The sequence below is a fragment of the Puma concolor genome, chromosome B4 (assembly GCF_028749965.1).
Source record: "Puma concolor isolate L17-30 chromosome B4, mPumCon1.1.hap2, whole genome shotgun sequence".
Taxonomy (NCBI): Eukaryota; Metazoa; Chordata; class Mammalia; order Carnivora; family Felidae; genus Puma; species Puma concolor.
Genome location: NC_141673.1, coordinates 15,835,898 through 15,851,082, shown reverse-complemented (window position 1 = coordinate 15,851,082; position 15,185 = coordinate 15,835,898). Strand labels below are relative to the sequence as shown.

At 47.7% G+C, this 15,185-nt stretch overlaps 1 protein-coding gene across 4 annotated transcripts in view; it reads left to right on the top strand.

Moving 5' to 3' along the window:
• The window catches only part of RFX4 (regulatory factor X4), a 166,110-nt gene extending 155,295 nt beyond the window's left edge, over positions 1 to 10,815 (top strand). For all 4 annotated transcript variants that reach the window (XM_086712458.1, XM_086712457.1, XM_086712459.1 and 1 more), the window contains 2 exons: positions 671 to 809; positions 9,225 to 10,815. In XM_086712458.1, coding sequence (XP_086568584.1) covers positions 671 to 809; positions 9,225 to 9,497 — 412 coding nt within the window. In that variant the 3' untranslated portion in view covers positions 9,498 to 10,815. The remainder of the gene's footprint in view (positions 1 to 670; positions 810 to 9,224) is intronic.
• Positions 10,816 to 15,185: the final 4,370 nt, after the last annotated feature.

Below are 15,185 nucleotides of genomic sequence, written 5' to 3'. Positions count from 1 at the left end.
TTTTTGCTGTAAAGATGTTATCGAGAACAGTGATAAGAATATCCCATGTTTTACAGGAATTTCTATTGTATAGATTGTCTTCACATACGTGAACCCCCAGAATAACGAGGGGCAGCGTTTTTACAAATGTGAGAAACAAGGCTGTGGGTAGCCCATGTTCCTACAGCTGGAAAGTGATGGAGCCAGGCTCAGCACGGGAGTCTTTGAGAGCTGGCTGACCGTGCCACGGTGTTTCCCCGCTGGAGAGAGCTCCTCATAACACACGACATCCTTCCCCCTCACAGGCAAGCAAAGGCCTGAACAATACAAAGCATAAATCCCAAAGTAATGTCTTCTTTCTTTCCTGGTTGACTTCGGGCTTTTCCACAGAGCAGGAGTAGAGGTTTCCATCACTAATTATGTTTTGCTCAGAGCTGGCTTTTCATTCCCTAAGCGCTCTCTGGGTGGTAAGGGAGGTGTGCTGGGAGGGAGAGAAGGAAAATCAACTTGGGAGTTTAAACGCACCACAGCAGGGCTGGAGATGGTAAGAACCAAAAAGGAGGAGTAAAATGGAAAATGAGAAAGAAGAACTAAAAGAGAAAGAAAAGATGTGGTTGATTTTTAAAGGTGTCAAAGTGACTTGCTGTCCCTTCCGTGACTCACAATATTCAATGTGCTTACTGCGGTTTAGGTACACGGGGAGCTATAACTATGGGAGCTATGGCAACCAGCATCCTCCCCCAATGCAGAGCCAGTACCCGGCCCTCCCCCACGACACAGCCATCTCTGGACCGCTGCACTACTCCCCTTACCACAGGAGCTCTGCACAGGTGAGTGGGCGGCCTGCTTCTTTGTCCAGGCCTTGGTATGCTTGGTGGCCGGTCTAGTCAACTTAACATAGTTAATTAGTACCTTCTGGATACTGTGTGCAGCCTGGGTGTCACCAAGGAGAGGATGGTCTTCTCCTAAGGGGCACCCCCATCCTTCAGCAACTGCCCACAGTGGGTGCTCAGCCAGCAGTCATCTCCACTCTCTCTCACGCACGTGGGTGCGCACCAGTGGTCTTTGGTTCCACCCTCACTTTGGCCTCTCTAATCCCAGAATCCGGTCAGCCGCGATGTCTGCTGCCCTTTCTCAGGCAGCCCCCCTCACATGGGATCTTTTGTCTCCCAGCCTCCCGGTGCTGGCCCTCATCGAGTCCTGTCAGGACTATTACCTCAGTGTCATTGTAACTAGTCCCCGGGTCTCACGTCTGCTCCTTTCCAGTCTAGTCCACACGTACAACCTCACCAGAAGAATCCTCCTAAAATGGGCCCTTTATCAGATTGTTCTCAGGCCACACATTTCCTTTGGCTCTTCCCTTGTCTAACAAACCATATCAACTCCCTGCAGCCTGTGGTGAATGGAAATTGTGGTTGTACCTATAATGTCAGCGTTGGGTCCTCTACTTGTCTCGGGCACTTCCTGTTGCTCTGGCCTCAAAGGCAGCCGGTCACCAGTTCTATTCAATTCTACATCCTCAAGGTCTCTGAATGCCCCCACTGTCCTTGCCTTAGCTCAGGTCTCACCTAGACTGTGGCAAAATTCTTCCCATCGGTTTCTGTATCACTAAACTTGCACCATTTCTGGTCCATCCTCTATGCTGTAGCTGGAGGAGTCTTTTGGAAAAAAAACTTGACTGGCCATTAACACTCTCCTTCTTTTATGTCATCGCATTCAGAGTCAAGTTCAATTCCTTGGCATGCCTCCTATGACTTGTAACCATCTGGCTTCTGCCTGCCTCTGTGGCCTACCAACCACCCCACCACCATTTGCTCCAGCCTTGCCAACCCATGTGCAATTCGCAGATATTGTTCTCTCAGGCTGGGACTTTCTTCTCCAACCTTCTGCTTGTTGTTCAGGACACCAACCCTTCCTTCTTCCAGGACCTTATGACATACCACTGCTCTAGACTCGCACAGCACCTCTGTTGGTAACCCTCCTCATACCCCAGGCTCTGTGCTGAGCACTTTACACATCGTCATGGCAATCCTTGCAGAAAGGAAGTGAGTGTCACCTGCCTGAGGATTTGAACCCAGGCAGTGTGACCCCTGTGTGTCCAAGCTCTTGCACATGGCTGTCTGCCACGTCTCCTGTGTCGGCATTCACTAAGGGTGTCTTGAACAGATGAGGAGACAGGAAGTGAGGCAACACAAACAAAGGAGTGCAGAGGACATTCGCTCCATCCCGCTGGTGGGGTGGGAGCCCGGGAGGTAAGCCGAGAGCTCTGCTTGAGGAGGGCACTCAGGATAAACTGGAAAGGTGCCCAATGGAGGCAGGGAGCTCTGCTGCAAAGCACTTGCAGACGTCTAGAATAGAGATAGCAGGACTTGAGAGAGGGTGGAGGCCACGATTGCATCAGCTGTCAGCGCACGGATGGGCCTCTCAGGGAAGGCACTGAGGAGAGTGTATCCACAATACATGGCACTCGGGGCAAACAAGCGTCTGTTTTGATTTCCATCTGCAGTACCAAGGGGAGCCCCGGTATAATCCCCAAACAAGCCGAGAAGTTGATTCCACTAAACCATCACCTGGGGCGTTCATTATAGGTCTCCAACTGCGTCACACAGAGAAGCCAGATCCTTAGGTACTGCTTCCCTCGGGAGCAGAGTCTGTGCTCCTCACTGTGATCTGCAAAATGACTCAGAGCTGCTGCCAGAGCCTGGGTCACACTTAACAGCAGTGTAAGCAGATCATGCATGCATTCATACGTTCACTCATTCATTCATTTACTCTTGAATGATGCTTGGGTGCTGACTGCGTGGCAAGCACACTCTAGCCTCTGATAAGGGGCTCTGAGAAGGGGACAGAAGTAGGCCTGCTCTTGGAGAACTTATGTTCCAGTAGGAGACCGTCATCTAAGCAGCAGTGGCGAGGTCAAGCTGAAGTTCCAAGCCACAGGCATTGTGTTCCCTCTTTCTTCCCTCCCTTGTCCATCCTCATGAAATTTCTGGGGTGATATTTTTATTTTTATTTGTTTTAATGTTTATCTATTTTGAAAGGGAGAGTATGTGTGAGCAGGGGAGGGACAGAGAAAGGGGGGAAGGGAGAGAGAGAGCGAGAGTGAGAGAGAGAGAAAGAGAGAGAGAGAGAGAGAGAGAGAATGAATCCCAAGCAGGCTCTGTGCTGTCAGTGCAGAGCCCAATGTGGGGCTCGATCTCATGAGTCATGAGGTCATGACCTGAGCCAAAATCAAGAGTCAGACGTTTAACTGACTGAGCTAACCAGGTGTCCCTGAGGTGCTATTTTTAAAGACATTGCCATGAAAAGAAACCAGGGTCTCCTAAAGGCCCATGTGATCCCTGGTGATCAAAGATAGGTCTTGCAGTCTCCGCTCTGGAAGCCACAACAGTCCCCGAATGGAGCACTATCATTTGATAGCAATTCTTAATCGAAGGGCCAAGGACTAATTGAAAGTCCATGGAAGAAGAGGTGACAGGGTCAATCAGCCTTTTCAGCGTCCCTCCCCCCCCCCACACACACAGTGGCCTTTCAACAAGGTCTTTTGACAACTGCTGACCCCACCATGCATTCACACTCTATGCTTAAAGGGTTGTGCCTTGGCCTCCATTTATACAGCAGGGTGAGAAGTTACTTACATCACCTCTCTACCCAGGTTGATGGGGGTGGGGGATAGTGCTCCTGGAGAAGGTAGGGTGTCTAAAGACAAAGAATCCTTTGCTTTGTTTTTCACTAACATTTATGCATCAAGTTCTGTTTTAGGCACTTTCAAATACACGGACTCAATTCTCATAGCAACCTCAGGAAGAAGGCATTTTTCCTCCAGTTTTTAAAAAGGAGGAAACAGTCTCATAACGTAATTTGCCCCAGCCTATGTATCCAGTAAGTAGCAAAGCAGACTCCCATGCAAATTCTCCAGCTTTGAACCCCAAGCCCGGGGCAATGAACACTGCACCCAGTATGGTTTGGAGGGTAGGACGCAAATTCAAGAAGTTACTCTAACTGTTCTCAGTTTCAAAAGAAGAATCACATACCCTAGACTCACTTTCTTTCCTCTTGTGGTACTTTGGTTTAATGTTGAACAGAGAGGGGAAAAATCCACTGCAGGGCTAATTAGTTTCTTTAGCTTTCCAGAGCAGAGTTCAAGCTGTTCCAGTCCTGAGTAGTGAATATCACACTTCATTGTGTCAGACTCACTGGGGAAAAAGATGAGTCTGAATTGAAGGAAAACCACAGTTACAGAATATTGGTTAAGGAATCCCAAGCGGTCATCAGCACAAGAGTAACTGAAACTAACTTCTGCGAATAAATACCTGTCTTAAAGACGGATACAACACATCTGTGAAGTGCAGTGATTCCATGCGCCCCAGCATTTATAAGCTCAAAATAATCTGAAGTCCTTTGGTTGTTGAAACAGAGTATGTGTGTGCTCTTATTTATACTATTTATTTGCACAACACATGCTTTCCTCTTGGGTAACAACAAAGGTAAACCTCCAGTCCTGCTTGAATTCTAGTAATTTCTGCATTAGTGAGTCCAGGTGAAGGAGGTGTAAGGCTTGAATTATTTCAGAAAAACACCCTTCTTGCAACTACGCTACACTTGCTCACATCAAACTAAGTGAACAAAGAAGGGATGGTCTCAGCTGCCCCTTCCCAGGTGCCCCTTCTTATGCTCGACCAAAAAGAGAAAACAAGCCAGACCAAATACACGGCTACAAAATATTTCTGAGCCTCATTCAACATGCGTTTGTGCAACTTCTACCCTGTCAGCAGCCGTGAATGTGAATTGGGTCCCTGAGCTCAAAAGCCATTTCATCAACGATGGCTAGAAACCCATGTACAGTAGACTAGAAAGCTTTTCTTTGTTCCTCATCTGTATGGCCAAGGCCCAACCTTGCCAGCCAGTCATGTAACTCTTCACCGAATCTCTGGTGGCCCAGCACAGCCCAGGGCCAGTTTGCTTAGGGTGTTCCACTTTGGGATAGCATCTTGAGCCAAAGGGGACAAAAATCAATCAACCGTAGTGGTATAAGATCTGTGACTACAGAGCCAAGCTTCCTGGGTTCAAATCCCCGCTTTGCCTCTAATTAGCTCTGTGCTTCAATTTCCTTATCTAAAAAATGGGGAGAATTATAGTACATATTTCTTAGGGTTGTGAGGGTTAAGTAAGCTGATAAAGGTTAGAACAGGGCCTGGCTCATAGTCAACACTATTTGTGTTTATTATTATTATTATTATCTTTCATAACACCACAGTTATGTTTTGCACGGTATCTATGTCTCTTGCTATACTAGCTAGTAGGTACTCAGTTAAATACTTGTTAATGAAATGAATGAATGAATGGATCCTTGCTCTGGTACTAAGCTGCTGTGTGCCCTCAAACAGATCATTTCCCCCTCTCTTGACTTCAGTTTCCTCATCTGTGAAATGAGAGGTAGGACGAGATGGTCGGCCGCTAAGGCTCTTCCTGTTATTAATGGACCACGATCCTATGAAGCAAAGAAGAAGAATATTAGTAATAGCTAACACATTTGGAAAACTTACTATATGTGGGAATTCTAAGAGTTTCATGTGCATTAACTCAGTCCAACCCCTAAAAGCTCAATGGATGTGAACTGTCCGGCGAATATTTGGGGGGAGCTATATCCTCTTACAGAAGAGGCTAAGAGGAAGCCTGCCTGGGGGCAGGCCCACTGGCAGAACTTTGGTGCGGTGTGAGAGCCGCCTTTCATAGGAAAACAGTTTGCGCTCCTGACTGGGCCACCTTTCACCCCTTGCTCAAGTAGCAGTCCGTTTGGTGAGGGTCAGGGATAAAGGGCTTATTCTTCCCCTCTCCAAGTGCAGGAGAGTCAGCCTTGGTGTGGGGAGTTGTTTCTCAAAATAGAACTTCCTCATGATTCTAGAGAGGCCCAGAGTCCATCACAGCTGAGATGGCCATCTGACAGAACCTTTGACTACTCATGCGCACGCGCACACACACAGACACACACACACACACACACACACACACACACACACACACACACGTGTGCCCACAAGTACCCCCTCACACACCTCTTTGAAGGGTGGGAACTGGGGACTTATCTCCAGTTTAACATCAGTAGCAACAGCATGTGATTTAACCCAGAAAATGGTAACTTCCTGTTATGGGCCCTCAACAAAAAGCGCCTTTATTCTGCACAGAGCTCCCTGGACCCCAGAGTTTGTGCCCAGCATGCTTAAGCACCCTGCATGAAACCGGATGTAAAGTGTGAAAGGTGAGGCTGGTGCCACAGGCCAGCCTCAGCCGCTCCCACCATGCTAAATAGAAGCTTCATTGGTGGCGTTAATCACTAGGCTGAGGCAGCGGGCACTTCAGCCTCTCGTCTTTCAATGGTCTCTTCACCACAGGGAAAACGAGTCACTGACTCATTTGCAATTAGCTGACCTAACGGGACAGATTTTTCCATGCTGGATTCTGTGGTAACAGGATTTTATTGTCCCATTAGGGATATTTTGAGCCAGTCTCATTTCCAGGCAATTACTCTTTTGAGTCTGTGACACAACCCCTGGGCACAGCTGCATCTAGGGTCCTCGATTAGGCACAAAAGCCACACTCTCTGGGGTTCTATGAGGAAGAGGCTCCAAGTCCCTACTGTGACATTTTTACCTACACTGGCCAAGGCAAGTGAGGCTCTGTCCACACCAGCGAGATGAGGCCTGGTCAGGGCCTGTAAGACCCTGTGCTGTGTAGGGGAGGAGGGAGCTTAAAGAAAGAGAAACAAAGACATTAAAGTATAATAGGGTGTCTTCCTCTCTTGTGTGATTCTGCGGTGGCAGGTTATGCCCAGTTTGCATCAGAGCGATGTGGGGGGAAATGCTACCCCAGCACTGGGTTTTATGCCAGTCTTTGTGCTAGCCTGCAGTGACTGTGGGCAGTGAGGATGCTTCACCTCACGAGTCCTGGTTTTCTTACGTAGATTCACAAGGTTGAATTATAGGATCGCTAAGCTTCTGTCTAGGGGTGACACCCTGGGTTTCAGTCACCAGATAGTGACTGGCATGCCAGGCATCATTCCAGATATCAGGGAATATGGTAGTGAACATGACAAAGCCATGCCAGGAGCTTATGAATAGAAGCCAGTGGAAACAGACAGCTAACAAGCAGGATGGTGAGCTCCTGACCGGAGAGGCAGAGGGTGGAGCATTTAGCTTCTTGAGATAGGATGTCCAGAAAAGTCTCTGAGGAGGTGACATTTGAGCGGAGACCTGAAGAAGGATGAAAAGGCAGGCGTGCAAGGAGCCTGGGGGTAGGGGTGGGAAACAAGTGTTCTAGGCAGAGGGAACAGGTAGGACAAATTCTCTGAGAGGGGAACCTTCTTGGCCCGCCATAGGATGGGAGAGGAGGCCTCTGTGCCAGGGAGAGCACTATGAGGTGAGGGGACGTGTGCAGGGAGCTTACCTGAGAGTATATCAGGAGGGGGAGCAATCTTTTGGAAAAACATTAGAGACTGTCTTATAATAACATTTCTCAATGTTAGCTGTTTGATACCTGGGATCTTGTTTTCTTGGACAGGGCCAAATCCTACGATGGTCTCAGGCCTGAGGGTTCACCATGGCTGCCATACGAACAGCATTCTGTAGATTCCCATAATGGGCACATGGATGCACTTAAGCATCTTTGATCGGATTTGGGGATATGAAAGCCTTGGTATGCTGTCCACAGTCTCCTTGGCAACCACCCTGGGTACCTTCTCCCTTGAGTTCCCAGACACCACCTGCACGCTTCTCTCCCTCCTTCCTACCTGTTCTTTTCACTGTGAAGTGGCTGCCGTTTCTGTGTAAGGCATGCCGTCCCGTGTAAGAGAGAGTCCTGGCTACTAGAAGTTGGAGCCCTCTTTCTTGACCTATGAATACCTGTTTCCCTTTGCCTGCTTTGGGCCTGACAGCCTTCCCCTGCTTCCTTCGGGCGCCTAGTCAAAGGCAGAATGGTTCCCTTTGGCCCCCTCGACTATGGGGAACAGCCATTGTTGTCATCACCCCTTCTCTCAGCTGTCTAGGCTTCAGCCTGTCTGTCTCCCTCCCAGGAGGCAGCTTCCCACCTAATCCCTCGGGGCTCCACTCTCCAACTGTCAGGGAAGACAGATGGGGAGCAGAAGAATTCATACATTCGCACACACTCTCTCCCCTACTCGCTGCCCTTGCCACCCTTGTTGACTGGCTCCTGTCCTGGTTGGGGTGGCCCTAACGTAGCCCCGCGAGGAAATCTTTGTGCCGACTGGCCTGGCTGGCAAACCGGGAGCTCTCAAAGAGAGCCCAGAGCTCCTCCCCTTCCTCCCCTGTGATTGCACTAAAAGGGGCTTATTTGCATAGCTGTCTTGGAAACAGAGAAGAATGTAGAAGAAGAAGCACTTCAGAGGCACTTCTCTTATTCCTAATTCTTTCTAGAACTGCTTCCCCTCCTCTGTCCTATACAAAAGCACCCCTCCCATCCCCTCTCAATTGGCTTATCTGGACTCCTTCCTCCACATTCACACCAAGCCCAACAATTTACCATTTCCTACTTGTGCATCTTTCAGAACTTCAGTGAATGTGAACCCAAAAGAGAGATGTTCTCTAAATGATAGGCACTAATAATAACCTTTGAAGCTGTTGGCTTGCTTCCTCTTCAAATGCCTGCTTTTAGGCTGCAGTTCATAATTGAATTCAACTGTAAAATGCTATTTTTAATAATGTCACTGTGGTTTACTTGGTAGTGTTGTTCTCTTGGGTTGATGGAGTGGGACCTAGCACATCTCCATAACTAATGGTAAAATTCACAACCATACATCCATATATCCATATCTATTTGGACATGCTGTTACTTGTTTCTCTCTCTCTCTCCCCCTCTCCCTCTCTCCCCCTTCCTCCCTCCCTCTCTCCCCCTTCCTCCCTCCCTCTCTCCCTCCCCCCCTGTATTCCCAGTGGGGCTGTTCCTTCTTTTGGATTTGACTTCCCCAAATATTCCACATTAAGAGCACAAAATCAATATTACTACTTGAGGGAACACCAGCCCTACTCTCGATTTGAAGTCCTTTGCCTTTTTCCTGTTGGTTACTTCCTAGACCAAGGTTCCATCTTTCAGGAGTTCACTGATTACTTCCTATCAACTTCCATTAATAGCATCTTAAGAAATTTAACTTAACTTGTAAATATGACCCATATTGTGTATATGCAACTTCCAAGCTAATTTTAACTTTGTGGAATTTCTTTCCCCTCAACAAGTACCCTTTCAATAGCCCCACTTCCCGGATGGAACCCTGTTTGATGAGCAGTACTCCCAGACTGCATCCTACCCCAGTCACCCCCCGATGGCCAGAGGTGCCCACAGCCAACACGTGCTACACAAGCCCGTCTGTGCATTCCACAAGGTACGGAAACTCTAGTGACATGTATACACCCCTGACCACGCGCAGGAATTCTGAGTACGAGCACATGCAACACTTTCCTGGCTTTGCTTACATCAACGGAGAGGCCTCCACAGGATGGGCTAAATGACTGCTATCACAGGAATCCATATTTAATATTAATAATAATTATTAATAATAAACCCAACAACCCACCCCCAGAAGACTTTATCTCTACACATCATAACTCGTGGACTATTCCTAAGTGTCCATTTTCCTAATGAATGTGAGTCTGGGATTCAGTGTGGGATGAATAAACTTTAGTTCAGAAACAGGACTCACTAAAAGTCAGTGAGATTGGGTTCCTGTAGCCAAGCCAGACTTGACTGTTTCTATAGAGCACTATTTTGGGCAGGCCAATCTGTGCCTTTTCCCTCTGTTCCACGACTTTGCTTTGTGTTGGCAAACACTCCCTGTAAGCTACTTATTTTCCTGTTGACAAAAGCTCATTAGTCTTGATGGATACTAGAGACAGAGTCTGGTTTGTGTTCTTGGATGGGCACATAATTTACCAAGAGCATTCACCTTGCCATCTGTCATCTTACTATACAACGAACAGCCCTCAGGTATGTTCTACGCATCCCTTCTTCCTGGTGGTGCCGTCACTGCTTCCTGGAACACCGGGGCTAAATGCTGGTGTCTGGAAGACTCTAGATCCCCTGTTATTACACTCATGTTATTCACAGTACCTGCATTGTCTTGGAATGTAAGCACTGTCTAGAGGGAAGGAAGAGGCCTGTTCTGTATGCCTTAAGTTGATTGAGGTTTGTAGGGGACCGGTTCTTCTACATACAAGTATTTGTCCTAAGTTTGCACAATGGCTAGTGTCAGCAAAAGGCAGGAGAGGGGCTTTTAAAATTCTGTGAGAATGTGGATGTATGGTATTGAGTATCACACTCAGCTCTGCTGTATTAACTCTGTGAAACCAGATGGACCAAACATTAACTTACCAAGCACCAAGCGTGAAAATGACTTTCGTGGTTCCTTCATAAGACCGTAATAATTTCCGACACTTTGATAGAAAAAAATTTTTTTCAAAGCTGTGCCTTTGAGCCTATACTATACTGTGTATGTGTGGAAATAAAAATGTATTGTACTTTCGGAAACTTTTTTCGTAGGCATTTTTCTGTCAGATTGGTAGCAATTTGTGAGGTTTGTTAGAGATTAACATAGGTTTTCTTTCTGTATTATAAAATGCACCAAGCAATTATGGTGGACCTATTACCCTATGGGTAAGAAATAAATGGAGATATGACATCGGATGTTTCAGCAGTTGTTCTGTAAATAAAATCTTTGATCACACCACTCAGTGTGATAATCATGTCTACAGCTAAAATGGAAATAGTTTTTTCTGTACAGTTGTGCAAGATATGAATGGTTTCACACTCAAATAAAAAGTATTGAAATGACCTGCTTTCTTCATTTTCATTCTGCATTTGACACGACTTCTGTGTGTGTGTGTGTGTGTGTGTGTGTGTGAGAGAGAGAGAGAGACAGAGAGAGAGAGAGAGAGAGAGAGCATTCTGAATACTCAGGATGTAAATAGGCAAAACAAAACTAAGTGGTCTTATCTGGTGGTTCTTATCCACTTCTCCCATCGTCTTGTCATAAAGCAATCATTAAAATTTGGATAGGCCACACATCCAGTCCTTGAATGATTTAGTATCTACAGCCTAGTTGAGGTCTGTAAGGGACCAGTTCTACATACAAGGATTTGTCTTAAGTTTGCACAATGGCTAGCGTCAGCAAAGGACAGGAGCCTTTCAGCTCTTACAGGGAATATTATTCTTCAATACCAGCATCATTAAGAGGTCCCCTGGTCCTTAGTTCATTATGCTTTAATGATCTGTGGGTGTAAAGATACTTGAAGTGCAGTGCTTTAAATACTAATAAACTTCTGGAACAGAACAGTAACATTACTGAATATTAAGTATCAAAAAGTCCTTCTCCAGCATTGCATTTTGATTCTAGGATTGAGGAGCGAGGATATAGAGGCAAGATGACTGTTTTGTCCAAACGTTAAAGAGTAGGATCTATGAGAAATTCAGAGCCACAGATTTCCAGAAATGGCAGCAGTGACTATTTTAACTAAAAGGCAAGAGAATTTGACAACTCGATTTGCATGTTGAAAGATTTATTTTTAAAGCCAAGCTCTTACTTGCTATTACATAACATATTTATACCTAAGAATGATTTTAGGATTAAAATGATATATTTTACCCAGCATCCCCTTAAAAATATTTCACTATGTTGGGGCACCTGAGCGGCTCAGTTGGTTAGGCATGCAACTTCGGCTCAGGTCATGGTCTCGTGGTCCATGGGTTCAAGCCCCACATCGGGCTCTGTGCTGATAGCTCAGACCTGGAGCCTGCTGCAGATTCTGTATCCCTCTTTCTCTAACCCTCCCCTCTCGGGCACACTCTCTCTCTCTCTCTCTCTCAAAAATAAAATAAAACATTAAAAAATTTAAAAAAAATTTCACTGTGTTGTTCAACAAAAAGAAAGTAGATGTTGGATTTCACTCCCGGAAGATAAATTAGTTTGATCTCTTGGCCACAGTGCATTAGTTGGCCCTGAATGAGGAAAGTGGGAGGGGGGGTGCAGGGGGAGGGGGGCAGAAGGAAGAAGAAGAAAATGTCAGATTCAGTCACTGCATAACATGAACCATACCTGTTGCTCTCATACAGTTCAAAGCTAGTGCTTCATAAAGGAAAGGATGTAGTAAGTCTGACTTTTGACTTTCGAGACACAAAAAGAAGAAGCAATTGCCCAATTGTCTAGCCAGGTAGCAGCAGCACATAACACTCCTGCACAAACAACAGCCACAAGGTCATTAAATGTACAGATCTTTAGGCAAAAATAGTCACAGTCAACAAGGGCTGAGTCCCAGAGAATAGAGTGGACATTCCAACAACTTTGCAGGGGAGAGAATGTGTGCCTCCTGCTCGCAGCACAGCAGAGAACTGGGGGTCAGCACTGTAGGAAGAGGGAAGCTTTTGATGAGGACGAGTGGTCCCCGGGCGCACTCTCCAGAACACAAGGTGCCCATGTCTTGGGAGTTGAGTGTGTTACCTGTGTTCCCAATTGTTCTAAACCTTCCATTTCAGAATGGAGAAGGATCTGATTAGGAAAAGACAACAGCTGCTGTGAACTCAGGACTCAAATGCACCTTCTCTGCCTCTGATGGTTCCTTGCCAGTCACCAGAATGGGAATGGGCAAGGTTGGCAGCTGGGAGTAGGGCCAGTCACTTGTCAGAGGAAGAACAGAGGAGTCTTGGCAATAAAGGGACACTCCCCTCCTTAGGACTCTTTCTGAAAAGGACTCTGCCAGCTTGAAACTGGCTGAAGTTGTGAACAGCAGCCGGGATGGCTCACCCACGTTGCAAGCCTGTGGCGTCCTAGGCATCCATCCTGCTGTGTCCTTTTGTCAGGCCACTAGTACACCCCAGGTCTGGGAAGAAAGGGAATCTGTGGCCCCTCTGAGACTGCAGCCCAGTCAGAGACCAATCAAACGTGTGGCATTAGGTAAGCCCAACCCAGATGGGGAGAGGGACTGAAATCGTGGAAAGAGAACTGAGAGGGAGTCTTGGCTTCACCACCATGTGACCTTGGAGGAGTCCAGAGTGAGGACCTCAGGCGGCGATGTTCTAGAACTATGACATCCCAAATCGTGGCCTGTGTGCTGCTGCTGGAGCGGGGCCGGCAGATCTGGGTGAGGAGGGCGGACAGCTTAGGGGAAACAAAGAATGGACTGGCAGCTGGGCAGTGATTCAGAGGCAGCCACAGGAGAGAGGACGACGGCTCCACCAGCTGGTGCTCAAAAACAGCCCGAGGTTTGTGCCCACGAGTGCGGCCCGTATACCTGCCCCCCGCCACCGAGCGAGCCGTACCCCCTGCCTCAGAGCCAGCCCCACTCTCTCATGATAGTGGTCTTCTGCTATTTTCCTTGCCTCCAGCTTTGTCCTTCACGTTTGCTTTAAAGTGACATCAATCACAATGTCCGAAGTGACTCGGGCCATGGAAAGAGCAAAAACAAACAGGCTGTTTGTCCCAACTACTTACATCTCTTAAAGGCCGAATCACAAGATTTAAAAAAATTAAATGCTGGGAAGGAATGGTACAAATACTCCCTTTTTATACAGGGAAAAGAAAGAGTGTGGGGAGTGGGTTGATGTAGGTTTCCTGAGGCACAGAGTTCAGACTTAGACAAGGGCCAAAAGTATGCAAATCATCACCACTGGGAAGCTTAAGAGAAAAAGATGGAGATACTCATTGGCTTCAAAGTGAGGTAGCACTGGGATTAAATCTTGGTTCCACCAAAGATGTTGTGGAAGGGACATTCCTGCTCTCAGTAGGATTGGATTTCAGTGGTTCTCAACTCTGGCTGCCCATGAGTGTTACCCTGTCAACTTTAAAAAAAAATACTGATGCCCGGGTCCCCCCACAGTACACAATGGGCCTGGCATGTGACCTGCCTCCAGTATCAGTAGCTTTCAAGCTCCCCAGGTGATTCTAATATGTAGCCAAGGTTGAGAAACACAACCCCTTACACCTCGAAGTTCTGAGATCCAGGGGCTGCTATTCCCTGAGTAGCTTTTGCCCAGGGTTCCAGTCTGTCCAGAGTGGAGAAGAGTGCCACTCCCCCCTCCCCACCCCAGTCTACACTGTTTGGTTTCCCCCTCCACCGCAGCTGACAAAGCTTTCCCTAAGGGCACTGTTTTGTTTGCCCTTCAGCCCAGCCCACCTCCCTACCACTCTGCCGCCTGCCCTCCTAACCTGGACCTTCTCTGCTTCAGTTCCTTGGCAGCCTCCCAAGCTGAGCCAGCTTGGACACAGCCCCTGTGGTTTCCTCTTCTTCCAAGGAGGTCAGAACCTTTTGTGCTTCGTCAGCCTCCTCCCTGAAGCTCTTCCCCCCATCCCTCTCTCTGCACCTCACCCCCCCAGCCTTCTCACCCCCATATTTTGCTGCTGCTAGTGTAGGTGAGACGGAAGACGTGGGCCCCAAGAGTTGAGAAAGGAGCTGTTGCTAGGAAAGGAGTGTGGGTGAAGAGAGGTGGTGGGTGGGAGAAATAGGGCTCCCCGGTTGTATTCTACTCTCTGCCATCATACATGCCTCAAGAGCTAAAACCAGTTGTTTGGGAACTATGATGAAAAATAATGAGGTCTGACCACGACAGCAGGGTGAGGGGACCAACCTCAGGAACAGCTGCAGTGCTGCCACTTGGTATTTATAATAGTCTCCTGAGAGGAGGGAAGAGCTGCGGAGAAGAGTTGAGAAGGAGTGAATTCTCCGGGAAGTGCCAAACTGACCCCACCAGGGCTGGTATCCAACATGTTCTGGCCTGCGCTCCACCTCTCAGACGTGATCAGCTGCAGGAACCGACATGTAGTCAAGGCAGAGTGACCGTCTAAATGAGGGGCCTGCGGCACGCCGGGTGGCACATTTCTGAAACAGCTCTGCCTTCATTCATGGAACTTCCCATTTCTCGGGGTCTGCTCTGTGCCAGGCACAGCAGAGGCCTCCTCTCCGTTCCTCACAACCTCCTGGCAGTGTCAGTGGTACAACCATTTCTATTTAGAGGTGAAGAAACGGAGGCGCTGAGCCTCGCCCCAAGTCACACACAGTAAGTGGCAGGGCTGGGATTTGAGGACAGAACTGCCCTGCTCCCCAGTCTGTGTTCTTCCTACAATACACTGCCTTCTTCCTCCTTCCTCCTTTTGTCTCCACTCCACCCCACCCCCATGCCTCTCTCCTAAGCGCCTTTGGCCAGTGCAGATT